The sequence below is a fragment of the Phoenix dactylifera genome, chromosome 3 (genome assembly GCF_051530095.1).
Source record: "Phoenix dactylifera cultivar Ajwa chromosome 3, Ajwa_hap1_PhDact_Kaust_v1.1, whole genome shotgun sequence".
Lineage (NCBI taxonomy): Eukaryota > Viridiplantae > Streptophyta > Magnoliopsida > Arecales > Arecaceae > Phoenix > Phoenix dactylifera.
Genome location: NC_143192.1, coordinates 35384809 through 35407113, shown reverse-complemented (window position 1 = coordinate 35407113; position 22305 = coordinate 35384809). Strand labels below are relative to the sequence as shown.

The 22305-nt window shown below is 40.4% G+C and overlaps 1 protein-coding gene and 1 pseudogene across 2 annotated transcripts; one reads left to right on the top strand and one right to left on the bottom strand.

The window, feature by feature from the left end:
• Positions 1 to 666: 666 nt before the first annotated feature.
• LOC149768073 (uncharacterized) lies at positions 667 to 10258 on the bottom strand. 2 transcript variants are annotated; one of them, XM_089929595.1, is made up of 6 exons: positions 9589 to 10258; positions 9348 to 9514; positions 1824 to 1907; positions 1634 to 1684; positions 1177 to 1493; positions 667 to 1086 (listed from the first exon to the last, which is right to left on the bottom strand). In XM_089929595.1, exons 4-6 carry the CDS (start codon positions 1647 to 1649, stop codon positions 871 to 873), a joined length of 549 nt encoding a protein of 182 aa, XP_089785721.1. In that variant the 5' UTR covers positions 1650 to 1684; positions 1824 to 1907; positions 9348 to 9514; positions 9589 to 10258; the 3' UTR covers positions 667 to 870. The 2 variants fall into 2 exon arrangements, with proteins under 2 accessions (XP_089785721.1, XP_089785720.1); XM_089929594.1 differs by having other exon boundaries at positions 1634 to 1709; positions 9589 to 10251.
• An 8999-nt stretch (positions 10259 to 19257) lies between these two features.
• On the top strand, positions 19258 to 20400 carry LOC103695737 (GCN5-related N-acetyltransferase 8 pseudogene; annotated as a pseudogene).
• Positions 20401 to 22305: the final 1905 nt, after the last annotated feature.

The following is a 22305-nucleotide window of genomic DNA, read 5'->3' as shown; positions in this document are numbered from 1 at the left end:
GCGATACCGAAGAAATTGGCGAAAACGAAGATGGAGGAGGTGGAGGGCTCGAAGAAGCTACCTCGGCCGAACGCTTGAACAAAGCAGGCGGAGGTGGAGTCACGATTACCCACTGGACAAGAAAATTGGGCATTAGCGACGCTTTTTTTGGCCTTTAGCGACGCTTTTTTTGGCCTTTAGCGTCGGTAAAGCGTCGCCTATGCTACAGTGGGGAAAATATTTTCCGACGCTTTCAAAAGCGTCGGAAATTAGCGACGCTTGACGCTTTAAAGCGTCGTTAGAATATTATTCTTTTTAAAAAAATTTCGTGATTTTAACGACGCTTTAAAGCGTCGTTAGAATATTATTTTTTTTAAAAAAAAATTTCGTGATTTTAAAAAGATGACAAACAATTGGATGCATTATCTTTCTACTAATAACTAAAATATTTTTTTTTTTGGTCAAATTACCATCTCTGTTTTAAGTAATGATCTTTCTCAAAGTAGATGATATATTAGCGACCTTTTATCTTCAACATACAGCAAACGCACTGAAAGTTGGGTTATGAAGATGCTACCTATAGGCTCAATTTTTAGGTCAAAGCACACAAGGAGGATGTGCCAAGAGCGGTGAAGCTGCAGTATCTCCCAATTGACCATCTAAAACAGAAGGAGATAGGAACGACAGTGACAAGCACAGATACTTCAATTTATTTTGATGAATATTTTACATTTTTACTCACAAATTACATCAGCGGACTCATTTGCAGAACAATTAAAACAAGCAAAAACTGGTTCCTCGAAGCTCCTCTTCTAAGACAATTAATTTACAACTAATAACTGGTTACTGTGAAGCTCCTTTTCTAAGACAATTCAGAGCCAGAAACATTACCTAATCACTCAAATCATCATCCAGGAAATCAAGTTCAGCATTATCTTCATCAGCTGCAGCACCCATAGTGGCAGGATGAACCTCTAATGGCTCAACTATTTCAGTTAATGCTGCAATTTCTGTATGAGCTTTCCTTGACGCTATATCTGACTCTGCATTCTCATTCACCTCATTTTCATATGCCTCTGCTTGTTCCGCCTCAGTATAAAGAATCTCCTATATTCACAAGAGAGCAAATTGATTCAGTTAATAATCAAGCGAAAAAAATAAGAACAGCTAAAGGTAAAAGATAAATATAGCTGGTACCTCATCTTCTTGCAAAGATGGCTTCTCAGACTCAGCAACCCAATTATCTAGTAAGCTCTCTAGCATGCCGCTGTCAAGATATATGGAGTCATCAGTAGTTCTCTTTAATTGTCGCTCTCTAAGATGCAAGCTGTAATGGACATAAGCAAAATCGTTTAATCTTTTCTGAGCCAAGCGGTTATGCCTTGTACTATGAATTTGATCAAATATACTCCCATGGTGTTCGCAACCAAAGGACGTGCATGTCTGGCTCAATAACCGAATGGCAATTTGTTCCAGTTCAAGACAATTTATCCCATGTTGTTGCCACCATGAAGCTGTCAATGAAAGGAAGAACAAGAATAAACAAGCAATGTTTCAACACTCCATTCTACCACCCACAATAAGACAACAGCTGCATCTGACAAAGCATGCACAAGGCTGTACAGTTTCAGGTGCTGATCGTAGGGATTATTACCTGGATCCTGCTCCATTCTTGAACTCAAAGCCAGTTCAGCTCCAAAATCAGCTTTAACAAAAACAAAATCAGAAATCTAGGATGAACAACATGAGATCACAGAAAATATTAATAAAAGAATCTGTTAGAAAATTTACAGGTTATGAAGATATTAATCATTAAAAAATGATTTAAGTCGGACAGAGAGTACCTGCGAAGCAGCAGAAACTTTTCTTCCATCATCTGGTTCCAATCGAGTAATGCATTCATTTAGACCTCGGATCACCTCTGGTAGCTACGAATTAGAAAAATGGTTATGAGTTTGGGAAAGAACCAACATGACCAAACATGATACCGCTTGGATCAATTTGCAATCCAATGGAAGTGGGAGAAAAGATAAGATAAATTTCTTGTGCAAGGAGGAAGATAACTTTCATTCAAATACTTGGATGCCTTCTCATTACAATTCATGACTATTTATAGGCAAGTCATGGGTAACATGAAAAGACAAAAGAAAATGAAAGATCAAAAGTCACCTTAATATGGGTAACTCACACAATAAAAGACATCAAAACCAACTAAATTCTCTTAGGGAATTTAAAAGGTCAAAAGACACCATGGAGCTTGAGGTATAGGAAGAGGAGTATAAAGGCCGGTGTTTTGAGCTCGGCTTTTGGCAATATGGCATGTTCGACATAAGTTGACATGTCTCTCTACATCCTTTCTCATCTTCGGCCAAAAGAAATTTTCTTTGACAAGGATTAAAGTCTTGTCTCGGCCAAAGTGTCCTCCAAGTCCTCCATTATGGGCTTCTTTGATGATTGCTTGGCGAAGAGAGCAATTAGGAATACATAATTGGTTACCTTTAAATAAGTAACCTTCTTGAATTGAATAATCTTCATGAGGAGCATCACTGCATCGAGCCCAAATCTCGCCAAAATAATCATCATTAGAATAGAGATCTTTGATGAAATCAAAACCGATTACCTTAATCTCCAAGGTTGACAACAAAGCATGTCTTCGACTAAGAGCATCCGCAACTTGATTGAGACTTCCGGCTTTATGACGGATGGTGAAGGTAAAAGATTGCAAAAATTCAATCCACTTGGTATGCCTTGCACTAAGCTTGTGTTGAGTATTGAGGAATCGCAAGGCTTCATGATCGGAGTAGAGAACAAATTCCTTAGGCACAAGATAGTGCCGCCAATGACGAAGAGCCTCAACAATAGCATAAAATTCTTTATCATATGTTGAATAGTTCTTTCGCCCATCTCCAAGTTTGGCACTAAAGAAGGCAATAGGGCGTCCTTCTTGACTAAGCACTGCGCCAATGCCCACATTAGAGGCATCACAATCCACCTCGAAAACTTTTTCAAAATCTGGCAAGGCAAGGATAGGGGCCATTGTCATTAATACCTTAAGCTTCTCAAAACTTTCTTGAGCCTCCATAGTCCATTGATAGGATCCACCTTTCAAACAATTTGTGATGGGGGCCATAATAGAACTAAAATGTCGTATAAACCTTCGATAAAATGTGGCCAACCCATGAAAGCTCCAGATCTCGTGAATGGTACGAGGTACCGGCCAACTAGAGATAGCTTCAATCTTCTTAGGATCAACTTTGATGCCGTTGGCGGTGACCATATAACCCAAAAATATTAGGCTATCGGTCAAGAAGTCGCATTTGCGAAGGTTGACATAGAGCTTCTCCTTTCGCAACGTCATAAAAATTTGTCTAAGATGCTCCAAGTGTTGCTCTTGATCCCTGCTATAGACCAAAATGTCGTCAAAGTAAACAACGACAAATTTACCTATATAAGGCTTGAAGATTTGATTCATGAGGCGCATGAATGTGCTTGGTGCATTAGAGAGCCCAAATGGCATCACAAGCCATTCATATAGTCCATCTCTTGTCTTGAATGCCGTCTTCCATTCGTCACCCGGTCTCATGCAAATTTGATGATAGCCACTTCGAAGATCAAGCTTGGAGAAGATGCAAGCGCCGGCAAGTTGATCTAACATGTCGTCTAGCCGAGGGATAGGAAAACGGTATTTGATGGTGATCTTGTTAACAGCTCGGCTATCAATACACATGCGCCATGTTCCATCCTTTTTGGGGACAAGTAAGGCAGGAACCGCACATGGACTCATGCTTTCACGTACCAAGCCTTTGGCCACCAACTCGTTCACTTGTCTTTGCAATTCTTCATGCTCCTTGGGACTCATTCTATATGCCGCCTTGTTTGGTAAAGTTGCACCTGGCATAAGATCAATGCAATGTTGAATTTCTCTCATTGGTGGAAGACCAGAAGGAATTTCATCGGGAGTCACATCTCGGAATTCCTGCAAAAAAGAAGTAATCACCTTCTTGGTAACATCACCATGATCACTATATGTGATGTCTCCTTCAATTTCATCATATATAGAATCTGACTCATTTTCTTCACTATCACCTTCTTCGGCAAGAGAAACCACTCTTCTATTTGGACACTCAGAAGCAATGTGCCCATAGCCAGAACACTTGAAACATTGAGGTCGAGATGATGTTGGCCGAGAAGAAGATGAAGCATCTTTTTTCACCATCGTGGTTGGCTTAGATGTAGAAGATGAATGAGATTGCGATGCACTCCCCCGGTTAGGAATGCCCTCACGCTTGAAATTTCGGCCTCCAGGAGCATTTGTTAAACCCTTTTCTCGCCGTTGTTGAAGTTGGCGTTCCACCTTAGTAGCAAGTTTAATAACATCATTAAGAGAAATAAAAGAATGGAGGTGTACCATATCATGGATGTCACGCCTCAATCCGCTAAGGTAACGAGCTATTGTTTGCTCTTCGGCCTCTGCTACACCACAACGAACCATAAGATTGTCGAACTCTTCAGTGTACTCCTCCACGGTTCGCATCCCTTGAGTGAATTGATACATAGTGAGAAATGCATCTTGAAGGTAATTTTCGGGAAGGTACTTTTTGCGAAGCTCTTTCTTCATTTTCTCCCAAGTACGAATCTTGGTTTTGCCCTCCTTTGCTCTTTGCAACTTGAGGCGCTCCCACCATATTGATGCATGCTTTTGAAGCTTGATGGCTACAATCTTCACTTTAAGCTCATCGGGGACCTCTTTGTAGTCAAAGATCCGCTCAACAGTGTTAAGCCAATCTAGAAAGATGTCGGGTTGCATTTTTCCTTCAAACTCAGGAATGTCTACCCTGATGTCTGAAAATCGAAATTGATGACGATGTTGGTGAGATGAAGAAGAGTTGCTCCTCCTACCACGACGTAAACTTTGGTCACGGAAGGTGTTGCGATCTTCTTCAGTGGTGCCGCCCTCCTCTTCACTCGGGTTTTGCTCATAACGAGCCAACCTTTCGGTAAGATTTTGGACTTGCCGCCGCAACTCATCATTCTCTATGTCGCGAAGATCTCGCTCTCTACGAGGTTCTTCATCGCTAGAACGACTTTGGTTGCCTCGGCTTGCCATGGTTGGTTGAAGCTTGCGTCAACACCACCACAAGAAATGCGATAGGATTCCTCTCGAAACGTCAAGAGATGATAACCTGGCTCTGATACCACTTGATACCGCTTGGATCAATTTGCAATCCAATGGAAGTGGGAGAAAAGATAAGATAAATTTCTTGTGCAAGGAGGAAGATAACTTTCATTCAAATACTTGGATGCCTTCAAAAATGGACAACACACCCAAACCCATTAAGGGAGAGGGAAGTACCTTTTTGTCCATGGCAGAGTTTGAAGTTGAAATTCGAGAAGCCTCCCAAGCATATGCTCTTATAGTGGTGGAATCTAATCCGGAAGACAATTTATTGCCACCCAAGATTACTTCTTTTTTGCAGGAATTCCGAGATGTGACTCCCGATGAAATTCCTTCTGGTCTTCCACCAATGAGAGAAATTCAACATTGCATTGATCTTATGCTAGGTGCAACTTTACCAAACAAGGCGGCATATAGAATGAGTCCCAAGGAGCATGAAGAATTGCAAAGACAAGTGAACGAGTTGGTGGCCAAAGGCTTGGTACGTGAAAGCATGAGTCCATGTGCGGTTCCTGCCTTACTTGTCCCCAAAAAGGATGGAACATGGCGCATGTGTATTGATAGCCGAGCTGTTAACAAGATCACCATCAAATACCGTTTTCCTATCCCTCGGCTAGACGACATGTTAGATCAACTTGCCGGCGCTTGCATCTTCTCCAAGCTTGATCTTCGAAGTGGCTATCATCAAATTTGCATGAGACCGGGTGACGAATGGAAGACGGCATTCAAGACAAGAGATGGACTATATGAATGGCTTGTGATGCCATTTGGGCTCTCTAATGCACCAAGCACATTCATGCGCCTCATGAATCAAATCTTCAAGCCTTATATAGGTAAATTTGTCGTTGTTTACTTTGACGACATTTTGGTCTATAGCAGGGATCAAGAGCAACACTTGGAGCATCTTAGATAAATTTTTATGACGTTGCGAAAGGAGAAGCTCTATGTCAACCTTCGCAAATGCGACTTCTTGACCGATAGCCTAATATTTTTGGGTTATATGGTCACCGCCAACGGCATCAAAGTTGATCCTAAGAAGATTGAAGCTATCTCTAGTTGGCCGGTACCTCGTACCATTCACGAGATCCGGAGCTTTCATGGGTTGGCCACATTTTATCGAAGGTTTATATGACATTTTAGTTCTATTATGGCCCCCATCACAAATTGTTTGAAAGGTGGATCCTATCAATGGACTATGGAGGCTCAAGAAAGTTTTGAGAAGCTTAAGGTATTAATGACAACGGCCCCTATCCTTGCCTTGCCAGATTTTGAAAAAGTTTTCGAGGTGGATTGTGATGCCTCTAATGTGGGCATTGGCGCAGTGCTTAGTCAAGAAGGACGCCCTATTGCCTTCTTTAGTGCCAAACTTGGAGATGAGCGAAAGAACTATTCAACATATGATAAAGAATTTTATGCTATTGTTGAGGCTCTTCGTCATTGGCGGCACTATCTTGTGACTAAGGAATTTGTTCTCTACTCCGATCATGAAGCCTTGCGATTCCTCAATACTCAACACAAGCTTAGTACAAGGCATGCCAAGTGGATTGAATTTTTGCAATCTTTTACCTTCACCATCCGTCATAAAGCCGGAAGTCTCAATCAAGTTGCGGATGCTCTTAGTCGAAGACATGTTTTGTTGTCAACCTTGGAGATTAAGGTAATCGGTTTTGATTTCATCAAAGATCTCTATTCTAATGATGATTATTTTGGCGAGATTTGGGCTCGATGCAGTGATGCTCCTCATGAAGATTATTCAATTCAAGAAGGTTACTTATTTAAAGGTAACCAATTATGTATTCCTAATTGCTCTCTTCGCCAAGCAATCATCAAAGAAGCCCATAATGGAGGACTTGGAGGACACTTTGGCCGAGACAAGACTTTAATCCTTGTGAAAGAAAATTTCTTTTGGCCGAAGATGAGAAAGGATGTAGAGAGACATGTCAACTTATGTCGAACATGCCATATTGCCAAAAGCCGAGCTCAAAACACCGGCCTTTATACTCCTCTTCCTATACCTCAAGCTCCATGGGAGGATGTAAGTATTGATTTCGTTCTTGGTCTTCCTCGCACTCAACGTGGAAAGGATTCGATCATGGTGATTGTTGATCGATTCTCTAAAATGGCACATTTTGTACCTTGCGAGAAGACCTATGATGCATCTAAAATTGCTGATCTTTATTTTCGAGAGATTGTCAAACTTCATGGCATTCCAAAGACTTTCACTTCGGACCGAGATTCAAAATTTGTAGGACACTTTTGGCGGACTTTATGGGCGAAATTGGGCACCAAACTTCAGTTCAGTTCTTCTCATCATCCACAAACCGATAGTCAAACGGAAGTGGTGAATCGAAGCCTTGGCAATCTTATTCGAAGTTATTTGGGCAATAACAAGAAGCAATGGGACTTAATTCTTCCTCAAGCGGAGTTTGCATAACCGCTCAAGTAGTTCTACTACCGGTGCTAGTCCTTTTGAGATCGTCTATGGGTGCAATCCTAATGGCCCCCTTGATCTAGCTCCCCTTCCTCATGTTGTTCGATTTAGCGGTGATGCAGAAGCAAGAGCTAATGAAATCAAAAAGATGCATGAGCAAGTTCGATCCAAGATTGAGAAGAGCAATCAAAAGTTTAAGGAGAGAGCTGATAAGTATCGACGCTCGGCATCATTTAAAGAAGGCGACCTTGTATGGATTCATCTTCGTAAAGAACGATTCCCCCATGGAAGATATAGCAAATTACAAGATCGTGCTGATGGACCATTTCGAGTTCTTAAGCGTATTGGAGAAAATGCCTATCAAATTGAACTTCCTGATGACTATGGAGTTTCTGCTACCTTCAATATTTCTGATCTAATTCCATATCATGATAAAGAAGAGGCATTGGACAACTCGAAGACGAGTTGAGCTTCAACCGGGGGAGTATGATGCAGGTGCATGAACATCAGACAACTTGCATGCCATTTTCAGAGTATTAAATGGCCGAATTTAGAAAAGTTATTAACATAAAGGTTTCCGGTCTCTTTCTCTTCTTTCCAACAAGCCTAAGAACATTAAAATCCGAGTTATGGTTGGAAAGTTATAGGTATTTCAAGAGGCAGGTGTCTTTTGAAATACCTATAACTTTCCAACCATAACTCGGATTTTAATGTTCTTAGGCTTGTTGGAAAGAAGAGAAAGAGACCGGAAACCTTTATGTTAATAACTTTTCTAAATTCGGCCATTTAATACTCTGAAAATGGCATGCAAGTTGTCTGATGTTCATGCACCTGCATCAAAACATCAATTTCCAAGACTTTTCATCTATAGATAAACAAGCAGTACATCATCTGGTTTTATTTTACTTACTAGTTGTTACTGTCAAAATTTACCCATCATTTAATATGTCACCAATTCAACCCATAAGAAGCTTAGGAACCAATGAACATATTAAAACATATCTTTCAACCCATAAGAAGCTTAGGTTCTGGCCGGTTCGAAGCCGAAACAGAAGAAACAAGCCAAACCAACTCGGTTTCGCACCGGGTAGCTCGGTACTGCCCAAACCGGGCCGAAACCATGGCAAATACCTAATGTGAAAAATCAAGTTTATGGCTTGTGAATTAGACGGATAGGGTGTAAAAAGGGTGAGTATAATTAAGGAAACGGTAAGAGAACTTTTATTCTTTTGGATTGACAAAATTCAGAACTTACATACAAAGAGTTTCAAATCCTTGCATACGATCCTTAAGATTTGAATCCATTATTTTTTCTATGCATTTGCTCAAGGAAGAGGATTGAAAGAGGGTCGATGCCAGCATTCTATCCATAAAACTTTGCTCACGGTCAGAACTCAGAATTTTACATGAAATTAATTTTAAAAAAAATTCTTGGTAAGGATATCTACTGCCATACTTTGAATAGAAAGAAGACATATCAGCTGTAATTCAGCTATTTGGCATGTAATCAATAAACAAATAAAGAGCTAATTGATAGCATAAGTTTCTAAATCCCTTCTTAATCAGAAACTTACACAGAAAACCCCCCCAAAAAAAATCTCTCTCTCTGAGAATAGCCATTACCACATTCAAATAAACCAAGATGGCCATTGCACCTCATTTCTTGGATCGAAGCAAAATCTTGGTAAAACCTAGCTTTGATCGATCAACAGCAGGACAAAATACTAGCAACGAGGGATGAACAAAAGAGAACGGAGATACCTGGAAGCATCGGTGATGGGGGCGATGCCGGAGAAGGCGCGGTTAAGGAGGACAGCGAGCAAGGAGAGGCCGCCCACGAAGATGGGCAAGCTCCGGACGAACCCATCGTTGTTGGAGACCCAGTCGCCTACCAAATCCCGCTGGGGTTTCGGGCCTCTGTAAGCCCCCTTCGCACCAAAGAAACCAAGTTATAGAAGAAGAGAGATGAGAGAGGAGAAGAGAGGAGGGTACGGCTGCGTACCTGAGGATAAGCCGAGGGAGGAGAGGGAATAGGCGGAGGGGAAGAGGAGGCTCTAAGGAGAGGCGAGGACGGGACTGGCCAGGAATGGCGACGGAGAGGAGGGCGAATGAGAGGAGAGGGTTCGAAAGAGAAGAAGGCAGCCCACCTCCATCCGCGAAATCTTTGGGAGGTCGGCTCTTGGTGCTCAAGAACCAAACATCCATCATCTTAGGGCTGTGGGCTATGGAGGGAGGGGGTCGATGGGGTTTTGTGGAGGGGAGGAGTGAAGTCCGACGACGCTTATAAGCGTCGTCATATTTTTTTCCTACGCCGACGCTTAAAAGCGTCGGCGGAACGTTTTTTACCGACGCTTTCTACAAGCGTCGGCAGTTACCGTTGCAAAAAAAAAATTTGCCGACGCTTTTTTGTAGCGTCGGCAATATAGAGTCGCCAAAATCCTTTATTGTTGTAGTGTGGCGTCCGGAATTGCGGACTGGAGCGGGAGGAGAATGGGGTGACACCCTCTTGTTCCTGTCGTTCATGACCCGAACTGCGCTGCCGGTTGAAATGAGAGCACAGAATGCCAACAACAATCCCAGGAGCAGTTTCATGGTGGAGTTTCAAGTAAAAAAGCTAATCGTATTGATTTGGTGGCCATGCCTTTCGTACAATATTGGGCTATATATATGTAGGAGAACTAGGCCAAGAAAGAAATCGTCAAAGAGCACGTGGAAGACCTACAAGGGATACACCTGACCCTGTCTAGTCTAATTGGAAAGCTACTCTTGACCGAAAATACGCGGAGCGTTTGAGTCGTCTTTGACCGTGTTTCTTTGGAGGTGGCCTAAAGTCTTTGTTTGCCCCAAAACCGTGTTTAGTTTGGAATGGAAAAATTCTTTGCAAAAGATCAGGCCTCAAAGAAATTCTTTGCAAGCTCGATTTTGAAAAGATGTTTGATAGTTTGAACTGAAATTTTTCGGTAGAAGCTCTTCAAGTACGAGGTTTTTCAAAGATCTTCACCTATTGGATTCATCGCTTACTATCTTCAGCCGTAGTGGCTCTTCTTATGAATAGTAAACTAGAAAATTGGATCAAATGTTGCAAAGGTCTTCGGCAAGATGATCCCTTATCTCCTTTCCTGTTTATCTTGGCTACTGATGTTTTGGCGAGGCTTCTTAAATAGGGAGGATCTATAGAGCAAATTGAAAGAATTAGAGAAATTGATATCTTTCACAATATTAAAAGCCTTCAATTTGCTGACGATACTCTGCTCTTCTATGCCGCAAAAAAAGATAGTATGGTTGCATCGAAAGCCATTCTCCTAGCCTTTGAAGGAGCTTCAGGGTTGAGAATAAATTTTCATAAAAGCTTCATTATTAGCCTTAATATGCATGAAGAGGAAATTAATATAATGGATGCTTTGATGAAGTGCAAGAAAGGTACCCTACCTTTTACTTACTTGGGCTTGCCACTATTTGACAAGAGACTTACAAGACAATGTTAGCTTCCACTGTTAGAGAAGATCAATAGAAGATTGGCTGCTTGGAAAGGGAGATTTCTCTCGGTGGGGAATAGGCTTACCCTTATTAATAGCGTGATGTCAGCTCTTCCTTTTTACTATATGTCGGTGTTTAGATTGCCAAAATGGGTCATTAACAGGATTGATCAAATGCATAGGTCCAGGAACAAGGAGGGCTGGGGATAAAAAATATTGAGTAAATGAACCTAGCATTTCTTGCAAAATGGGTTTGAAAGTTTTTGCAGGACAGTGACTCCTTTTGGTGGAAGCTTATTCAAAGAGCTTACTATCGGAGGAAGAAATTTGGGATGAAAATTAGCAAAAGCTTCAAAAGCCTATCCCCTATTTGGAAAGATATTAGCAAACAACTTGAAGCCTTTAAAAACTGTTTGTCGTTTAAATTGAGAAATGACACGAACGTTCGCTTTTGGGAGGATAGCTGGCTGGGGCTCTTAAAACTCTCCTCTTTATTTACTGAGCTCTATGCTAATGCAGTAAGGCAGGACTGCACGGTTGCTTCGTAGTGGTTATAGAAACACACTCTCTTTGAAAGTTAAAGTAAGAGGACCCCTTACAAGATAATAGATGGATCAATTATATACCCTCAAAGAAGCTCTCTCTCATGTAAGACCGTCATGAATTGGTGATGTCCCCCTGTGGAAACTCTCACAAGAAAGTTGTTTATAGTAAACATTTTCTACAAATTCTTAATAATGGTGGCCTTCGCTGTCCTTTTTATAAGAACCTGTGGAAGGCCGCTTTACCAGAAAAAAGTAAGAATTTTTATATGGCTTGTGCTCAAGAATTGACTGCATATAGGAGAGATTCTTGCTAAGCAAGGATGGCAGGTTAGTGATGGATGTGCGTTGTGTGGAAGAAGAACCGAAACGATCTTCTATTTACTAATTAGGTGCCCATTTGCCCGTAGTTTATGGATAACAATTAAAGTGCAGCTAAATCTGAGAGGATGGCTTACAAACATTAGTAATCTGTGGACCAAATGGGGAAACAGAAAATTAGATTAAAGAGTCCCAGCAACCGGTTTGTCTGGACTAATTTTAAAAAATAAAGCAATAAAGGAAATTAGAGTAAAGAGGAAAGTTCTAACGCTTTATACAATGCTTGTACGGGCCCCAGCATGGGTCTTGCCGAAACTTGTTCAATTTAAGTGTAACCATATTTACACAAACCCCTGTGCAAATTATATTATTTTTCACGTGCAGTGCACGTGATCATTCAGATCCAAGAAAATCACCGGCGCTAGCCGTTGGTTGTCAGATATGTGCCACTGCAACCTGGTCAGGCGTTGGAAAAATATTGGAGATGAGAACAGAAGAAACAAGTCTGACAGATTTCTTCTCAAAAGGTACGTATATCATACGTGTAGTATACAAGTATAATCATAATCATCATATTCTTTGAGAATTGAGAGGAATTCTTCAGCTGAACTTCGATTTTCTAGTACTCGACGGGCTGCCTACACGTATTGAAAAGGATAAGCTCCCAGAATTAATCGTAGATATATAGGACCTGAAGCAAGCTATTTATACAACATGCACTTAGATTCATCGATAAAAATTTTCAGGGGGCGGGAGGTTGCTGATGCGGCATGCTTGATGGAGGAAGCGGTGGCTGCAAGTTGACGTGAGCTTTGGCCGGAGGCGATACCGAAGAAATCGGCGAAAACGAAGATGGAGGAGGTGGAGGGCTCGAAGAAGCAACCTCGGCCGAACGCTCGAACAAAGCAGGCGGAGGTGGAGTCGCGATTACCCACTGGCGTCCGCGATTGCCGACTGGCACGGGAGGAGAACGGGGTGACCGCCCCCTCTTGCTCTCATTGTATACACGGTCGCTCATGACCCGAACTGCGCTGCCAGTTGAAATGAGAGCATAGAATGCCAACAACAATCCCAGGAGCAGTTTCATGGTGGAGTTTCAAGGAAAAAAGCCAATTGTATTGATTTGGTGGCCATGCCTTTCGTACAATATTGGACTATATGTAGAAGAATTAGGCCAAGAAAGGAATCGTCAAAGAGCACGCGGAAGACTTCACGGGATATACCCAACCTGCTGTCTTTATTAGTTCAGACTAATCGGACAGCCACTCTTAACTGAAAAATGACCTGAAGTCTTTTGAGTCGTTTTAAGTAGTAATTATGTAGGGCCACTCGACAATGAAAGATGTCCTTTCTTTGGGTTTTAACTTTATTTGATGCCCTTTAACAATCAAGGTGGGGACAAATAAAAGAATGGTCAGGATGCTTGCAAATCTAGTTGGAAATTCAAAGATAATCCCGAGAGCCTTTGCTAGCTTAGGAGGTCCTATGGTTGTATTACTAATTAAGAGTTGGCTTTTGGAGCACATTTTCTTAGCCCATCCGGACATTCTGTCCTTTAATTTGCGCCAAAAGTGATACTTTTGTTGAATTTCTGGGTGTTATTCAAATAATGCTTACCAAAACAATTTATTTTAAAATAAACCTAGATATATTTGGTTGCTTATCATAATCCACATTGGCCCTGACTTTGACCCAACCTCCATTTGCATTAGATTATGAAGCTCCCAAAACCAACAATTCCTGACCTCGTTAAATTAGACTTATCGCGGCTAGACCTATAATAAAAACCCAATCTGAGCCAAACCCATCAATTGATGGTAAGATTTCGTTCAAAGTTTTAGATTCAAAGAATAGTTGCAAAGTCCAAGTATAGTTCAACTTAACTTGAATTCTTATATTTAGATATTTTTTATTATAATAAATTTTCGGTGCCGTAATTATCTTGCAAGTAGCCAAACATCAAATACCAAAACATATTGTGATCATCTTTTTTTTTTTGCCTTTCTATTCTAGCATCATTCTATTCCTTCATTTTTTTCAATTTTTTGATAATTTTTATCCAAACATCCGAGCAGGTCCTTAACAAATTTATCAAATATATGTACTATTTTTGTAAAAAAAATTGGTGACTACACGGGCTAAGCCAAAATAATAATAATAATAAAAAGCCTACTACAACACGCTTGTCGCTGGTGCACCCAAGAGCATCAGAATTGGCATGAATAACCAGTTCCAAGAAGAATTCTGTTGACCAAAAATTAGGCGAAGAGATGACGTTAGTTAAGGGCATTTGTTAACATATCATTTATGATACTATTCTAACTGGAGCAAAGAAAAGGCACTTAGATTTATTCTATAAAATAAAAATTCAAACAATGATATGTATTTATATTTATCATAATTATGTATATATCTCTATTGAGATGTAATAATATCCATAACAACAGGAGAAAAAGACTTGGTAACCTAATATTTGTTACGTGAGGCCGGCTGCACATGGAGATGGTATACAAGTACCATTTCTTCTTGTCAAACATGGAACCTCTGCATGAACCAACACTGAATTAATTGGGTGGTATGAGAAAAACACTGCTTAACCTTTGAAGAGCAAAATGCTGTTTTCTCATAACTTCAGTCGATAAGCATGCGTATTATTGCAAATTTACCTGCTATATGAACCCCTCAATTGGCCTTCCTACTTCAGTAATCATGCTCAGTACTCTTTACAGAATAATTCAGTCGAGCACTAATTTTTGAGTCTTTATGGGCAGCCAACATGCATCATTAGAAGTCCCTGAATCTGGTGCATGTTCCCCTCGATCAAGCTACATCATCAATGCTCTAATCCCTCACCAAAACACAAAACATATATAGACAAATCAACGAGTCAAGCAATTTATAAATTTAATAAATCAAGCAATTTTTCATTTTCGACACATAAGACACGGTTGTTGGGGGACTCAATGTTGCAAATGTAGCAGTGGCAGTAGCTGAATTGGAGCTCTTGTTGGAGGCGATTCCACCAGAAGTGGAGGTGGCAAGAGAGCAGCCGATGCAGAGGAAGTAACCAGAGGACTCGAAGATGGAGGTGTTAATCCTAAATGATAGATTTTGATGATCACAAAAACAATCGAGTCAAATAGGTACTCTAATGATGTTGGCTTAAATGTGAAAGGATAGATCTCTAGACGAAAGTTGCACCTACAAACTCCAAAGAATCAAGAAAAACAAAATCAAGAAACTTGAAAATTCTATCTGTAAACTAAGTGAGCCAATCCTTGTGTTTAAGGAGTCGACCCTTGCGTAGTTCAGGAGAAACAGAGAAGAATCACCATCTGAGACCAAGTACATGAGCCGACTCTCGTGCTTGCGGAGAAGACTCAATTTATACATGAGCCGACCCCCGACATTATTGAGTCGACCCTTGGAGGAACGCAGGTAACCTATGAGCACTAAAAGAATGAGACGACTCTTGTGTTTGATGAGCCAACCCAATATCTATATGAGTCGACTTCCGACATTGACGAATCGACCCTAGAGCAAACACAGGAACATTGTATGGATTGAAGGAAAGAACCGACTTCTAAACTCAGTGAGCCGTCTCCCTTTGTACACGGGACGACCCCCGAACCTGATGAGTTGACCCATGGCATCCTGACTGCTCCAATGGCTATTTTCGATAGTACTTCTTCTAGATGAACAACGGATAGTTTCTTGGTGTGACTGGTATCTAGTACTTCTTGAAAAGCTTACAGTCTATAAATTCAAAATAACACCAAGGGAAAAAAAAATGAGGGAGAGGAACTAGTGAGAATATCTTATCACCCAAAATCCAAGCTTCAAAAGAAAAAACTTTCACATAAGAGCCTTTCAGAAAAAACTATATTATGAGGAAACTAGTTGAAATATTCAACAGAGAAGTTGCTGTTGTGCATTCAAAACCTTCAGCTGCAGCCAATGACCATCATCAAAGCTTCAGTTTTACTTTCATTGTTACATTTATTTTAAAGTTTCACTTACCTCAGCATTTATCACTTAGTTTTATTTCTGCTGTAACAATTATATTTGCTCTGAAACTGAGAAAGGTTCTTCTAAACCTTAATTAGAAGTTGTTGAATCAAGGGATTCAACAAACTTAAGGTTTTAGTTAGTGAGCTTGTGAAAACCGATTGGGTTGTTTGTGAACCTAGAAAACAATCGTGTAAGGTTTTGGTTGGTGAGCCTGTGAAAACCAACTGGGTTGTTTGTGAATCCGGAAAAAACAAACAGGTTAAGGTTGTGGTTGGTGATCCTGTGAAAACCAACTGCGTTCGTTGTGATCGATCCTGAAAAAACAGTGAGTTGGGTTGTGAGCTCGAAAAACAGTCATACGGTAATCTGGGTGGTTATAGTGAAATTTCCAAGAGTCTTGGGGAGTAGATGTAGGAGTGGATTACACCAAACCCCTATAACATCTTTGTGTTTGTGTGTGTTTTTCTCTTTACACTATTGCATTTTAACTTCTGCTTTTATTCATTCATTGCTTAAAGCACATTATATCCTTCAAGTTGAAATCATAGTTTATCCGCTGCATTCTAGTTTAAGAAGAAATTTAAAAATCCAATTCATCCCCCTTCTTGGACTGCATATCTGGGCGACAGGAGGGCTCGTGAAAAAGCTGTGGATTGGATTATGGGTAGGAGTAGGTGGGGAAAAGGGTAGCACCCTCTTGCTCTCGCCATGTTCTCACGACTCGAGCTGCACCACCCACTGGAACGAAACCATGGAGAGCCAACAGCAGCACTAAGCCCATCACCTTCATGGTGGAATCTGACGGAAAGCCCACTGTGTTCCGTTTGTATTTATCTTTCTTTCCTTGGGTTTTATAAGGCGGTTTTTCCGTGAAAGAAATGTCGAGATATATATGTATGTATATATATATAGATACGAAAAGACCACATGGAAGTTTACCAAAAAAAAGAAGAAGAAAGAAAACCACATGGAATATTTGTTCATTTGGAACGCCTGTTTACGTGGTCAAAATGGGACCATGCATGCCCCGCGGGAACCTTGTTCTCTACGAGAGTGCAGTCTAAATGGACAAGCCTTCTCGCTCATGGAAATGGTCTAAGCTATAAGTTACTCTGGCTCTCCGTCAACTGCAGGATAACATATTAAGCCTCCAGCAAGATGGTTTTTTTAGACTAAGAGCAGAATTAATGAGTCATAGAAGGCGGCGGGGCTAGAAAGAATCCATTCCGGGGCCCTCGATCTGTTGCCCGACCACCTTCTGATACCACCACAGCAGAAGGCAAGGATTAAACTAATTTATAATGTTGTAAGTTTCCAACCACGCGTCATGGCCGCCTGTTTGTCTTGACGTGAGAGAACTTTGACCCAGTGCTAAATAAGTAGACAACGTTGTACAATTAAATCTAACTAAATAACTTCCCCAGATTCAGTGTCCTGTCCTGTCCCGTTCCGTTTCATTTCCAAATAATCTGAATAAATCTAAGCACAATCTCACTAAGGAAAGAGATTCTTGGGATTGAAAAGTATTTTTTGTGGGGTATATTCAGTTTTGAATAGGTTAAAACTATTTTGGAAGGAGGGGTACGTCAAAAGAGGGGTACATAGTTCACGAGCAAGAAGTATCATTTTTGTTTGAAATATTTAAGTTTGGTTAGCATTCTTCGAATCCCAATACAAGTAGGAAATATAAGTTTGCTTTAGCTGCAGCTTTTGCATATGATTTTTTTGAAGATCTTTTACTGCATCACTATTGCTTTCTCTTTCTGAAACTATAGAAAAGTCTTCACATTTCAAATAATTGCATCATAATTCCTATATTTTGAGAAAGTGTCCAAATAAGCACAATAATGAATATGGATAGTGTTTTACACAATAAATCCTACCAAGCAACAGTCCCAAACGGTTGCTAATAAACATAAAAAGAGTTTTTTAAAATCAAATACTATTAGTTAAAGATTACCTTTTAAGAACAAATTTAGTAATTAAAAAATAATTTATATTCTTATTTATTTAAACTTACTTTTTAAAAACAGCACCAACATACTCTCTCCGTAGAGAGAGCTTAAATATGAGGAAGCAGCGAAATTCAGGCAGAAAATGATGGAGGAGAAAAAGGGTTCAATGGTAGCAAAGAGTTGGATCATGAGCAGTCCAAAATTTATCTTTTTGATGGATGAAAAAATTGATTTTAGAGATGCAGTGCTTGTTGCAAATCATGTTCGAGCGCATATAGATTGCTCCAATGAGGTGGCAACTGCTACCACAAAAGAGTATATCATAAGGTTTTTTTTAAGAGAGTTTTTAGCTAGTATGAAAAATCTAGTTAGTATGAAAAATAATATTATCAGAATAAATTTCTACAAGAGTTGTTTAGAAAATTCATCTAATTAACCATGAAGAAATGTATTATTTTTGCTAAAAAAATGTATTATATTTGTAACATCAGAAATGCAGTATGGCGAGTGTATCACAAAGTTTGAGCATAGTGCTTCCAAGCATACAAAGGTTTCATAGTCTTTTTCATAATTTTTGTCCATAGTTATCCAGATAGTTACTTGGCTGATAAATTTATTTAATTTGAGAAAGAAATAATAAGCATAGAAAAGCAACGGCATAACTCTAATTTTCTTTTTCTTCCACTCTTTTCTTTTATTTTTCTTTTTGCGCTTACTTCCATTCATGCTTCTGGGGCTATTTGGTTGGAGAATGAGTGGAAGAATATCCCTCCAAATAGTGGGATATCCTTTTCAAACACCAAATAAGGGTTTATACATTGTGGAGCTATAAGTAGACCACATGATATAATTTTATTGCATCATTTTGGTGAAATAGACTTATAATATGGAATAGGCATGTCCTTATTCCCTCCAATAACACCCTTTTCATCCTTTTTCATTATATAAATATATATAAAAAAGGATTAACGATGTTGTCTTTACAATGAAATTCAATGCACATTAAATATATCTTATTCTCCGTACTTATACTCTCTAATAATCCTTCCAACCAAACGCCAAAATGCCACTTACAGAGATATCTCATGCCAAATTTATTCTGTAGCCAAATACTACCTTAGGTCAAGGGGCATTACCTTAAATTAAACTATCAGTGGCTGCTTGCTGGAACGGCATGGTGACCGAACCAAGCCAAAGTCGAACATGTCGTTAATTATATATGAGTAAAACTTAGATTTTTCATGAGTACCTTCATTATTGGATCATTAGGAGCCTAAGATCTCAAAATGCTTTTGTACTGTAACTTGATTAGATATTTGTTGTTCAATCAAAACACTTAGCGTGCATTTTTCTCATAAATAATATCGACATAGATATCTATTTTTGAATAATAACAAAATAACATTATAATATTGATATTATATCTATTTTTTAAAAATTAGAACCGTAACTAGACAAGATGTGGACTGACCACATAAACATGTTCATTCGTAAAATCGACTCAATTTTATTTAATTAACAACCATGGGCACCCCTGGATTAGAACTCGGAACTCTCTGGAAAAATAAACAAATTAATTGCTGAAAAGTTTGCCCTTCGGAACCTAGATTACCTGGTTTTTTAAGTAAAATACCATGTGTAATGTGTTCGACCTCTTCTCTTCGCTGCCACTTAACATCCCATGAACTCCGATACTTCCTTCTGACTGCCATCTTACTATGGATGATGCTCGGTCGCCCCCCAAAACATACCGCTTGTCTTCCGCCACCAACCCAATCTCTCCGGCCGCCTTGACTTCGCCGGAGCAACCCTTCGTCTGGGCTCGGATTCGGCTGGCCGACAAGCAGGACGTCCCCATCATCCACCGCCTCATCTGCCAATTTACCGGCTTCCTCCATTTCAATCACGTCTTTTCTGCCACCGAGTCATCCCTCTTTTCCACCCTCTTCCCCACTCCCTCCCCTCCGCCGTTCCTCTCCCTTACCGCCCTCCTCCTCGAGCTCCCCCCTCTCCCATCCCCCAACGAGACCTCGAGGACGAGAAGGAAGAAGACAGAGAAGAGAACAAAACCGGTTCCGTCGTCCGCCGAATCGAGCTGGCGGCGCCGGTGGCGGACCCGGAGGCAGAGGCGTTCGCATCGCCTAGGGGCCGGGGGCTGGTTGTCGCGGGGTTCACGCTGTGCTTCCCCAAGTACTCGGCCTTCCGGGCGAAGCCAGGGCTGTACGTGGAAGGCCTGTTCGTGAGGGAGGCTTGGCGGCGGAGGGGGCTTGGGCGGATGCTCCTCTCGGCGGTGGCGACGCAGGCGGCGAGGATGGGGTTGCCGAAGGTGGAGTGGGGCGTGCCCAACTGGAACGCCGGCGCCGTCTACTTCTAGGAGGGGATGGGCGCCGTGGAGCAGCGTGACGGGAGGCACTTCAAGCTTAGCCGGGGGGCTTTGAAGAGATACGGGACAGAGGCGGAGGGAAGTGGCTCGGATGACGCGTGCGTCCCTGGACCTGATCAAGCCTGAATTCTATGTAGCCAGCGGTAAATTGCCCATCATATATATATATATATATATATATATATATATATATATATATATATATATATATATACACACACACATGTATGTATGTATGTATGTATGTGTGGAGTGGTAAAGGTGAACTTTGATACATCATAAAGGATCACCATGGCCGCCTGTTACTTGCCATATCAAGAAAATTTTAACGCTCCTACGGTGCTGGAAGTGGAGCTCAGAGCTGCCTACTGGAAAGGATTGCTAACTGCTGTTGACCATCTCAAGTTAGCCAAGATTTGGTCGGAAGGAGATTCCAACATAGTAATCAACTGGATTGGAAATACATGCCCTCTACTCTTAGATATTACTTATTTTGCTTCTTTCTTGGATGTCTTCTACGCAAACCATGTGTTATAGTATCGGAATCTCAACCACACAACAAGCTAGCAAGTTTCGGAAGCGGTGAATACTATCTCTTCCTCTCTATTACCCCAAGAAGTAAAGACTCTTTGATGATGGCCGATGCTTCCGTGTCCTTTTCTTTAAAGCATATGTTTTCCCTAGTTTGAAGTAGTTATAGACCATATTGGATTTTGCGACAACCCAAGACTTCACCTAAAAGGACCAGCCAAAAGGTATAATTTGGATTTTTTGGCCTTCTACAAATATCCAGATTCTATCCAGTGCGTAGCTGATGTGGAACTAATTACACACCTGCATGGGTCCTCATATGCTCATTCCATGTAAACCCTGGTAACCTCATCAACCTAAGAATCTATCCATTCAAATCTAATTATAAGTATCACAAATCTAATCAAAAACATCGTGATTAACTCATTGTCAGCTCGTACGGGTCCATGCTATAGTATTCCTAATCGATATGGGCCATGACAAAGTTTGCTCTAATACTATTTGTCAAAACTTAAGACCTCACCCAAAAAGATTAATCACAAGGTGTTTTTGGTCTAGTTGGTCCCACATAAGTATTCAAAATCTACTCAGTGCATGGCTATAATGGAAATAATACAGGCCTCCATAGGTTCCCTCACACCAAATTTATCAAAGTAAGAGAGAGAAAGAGAGAGAGAGATGGATTTAGGATTTCTTATGCACTAGATTCATGCCCAACGACTATGATACTAATGTTGGACACAAGCCGCCATAGAGAGGGTCGGTGATGACAACAGCTTAATAATGATCTAGAGATCCAAGCAGACAACAAAGTTGAGAGGAGATCTCAAGGCCAATGGCAAATTACATGAGGAGTAGATAAATTGAACCATCTATACAGTAGCACTCTAAATTGAACCATCCATTGGGATGTATTTGATCATGTGACCAACTTGGCTAACAAACCCTACTTTATGTCGATAACTATCCCATTACAAATTGGCTAATAGTCTATGTAAAAATGAAGAAAATGGAATACAAATTAGATAAAATACAAAAATTCTTTGTTTCAAAAAAAATAGAAAGTTCACAAATTGACAACAAATTCGAGTTATTGATATCGGTGGTTGGCGGTGACTCTACATCGATTATTAATATCAGTATTTTCTAATCAATCAACTTAATGATTCAAACCAAGTTAACATTAATTTAAGTTTGTATCAAGTTCGATTCAAAGGTGATTACCGTTTAATTGATCGAAAGAATTGAGCTTTGAAAACTGTTAGCATATAAATAAACAAATAAATTATCACTTCATAAAATGTAGTAATTTAACACATCAATCAATTAAATTCAAGTTTAGCTCAAGCTTAATTCTAAGCGACTTTGGTCAAGTTAAGTTCTTTTTATCTTAATTTGAGTTTAATCCGAGTTGAGCTCCAGTTGGAGTCAAGCTTCTCCGATCGATTGACAACCCTGCTAACGGTCCAGATATACCAAACCTAAAACCCATTAGACCGC

Bases quoted from the DNA above. Each gene is read 5' to 3' on its own strand.
- LOC149768073 (XM_089929595.1), bottom strand. The intron at 1,087-1,176 runs GTACCAGCTATA...TTGTGAATATAG, and splicing joins CATCTTTGCAAGAAGATGAG to GAGATTCTTTATACTGAGGC.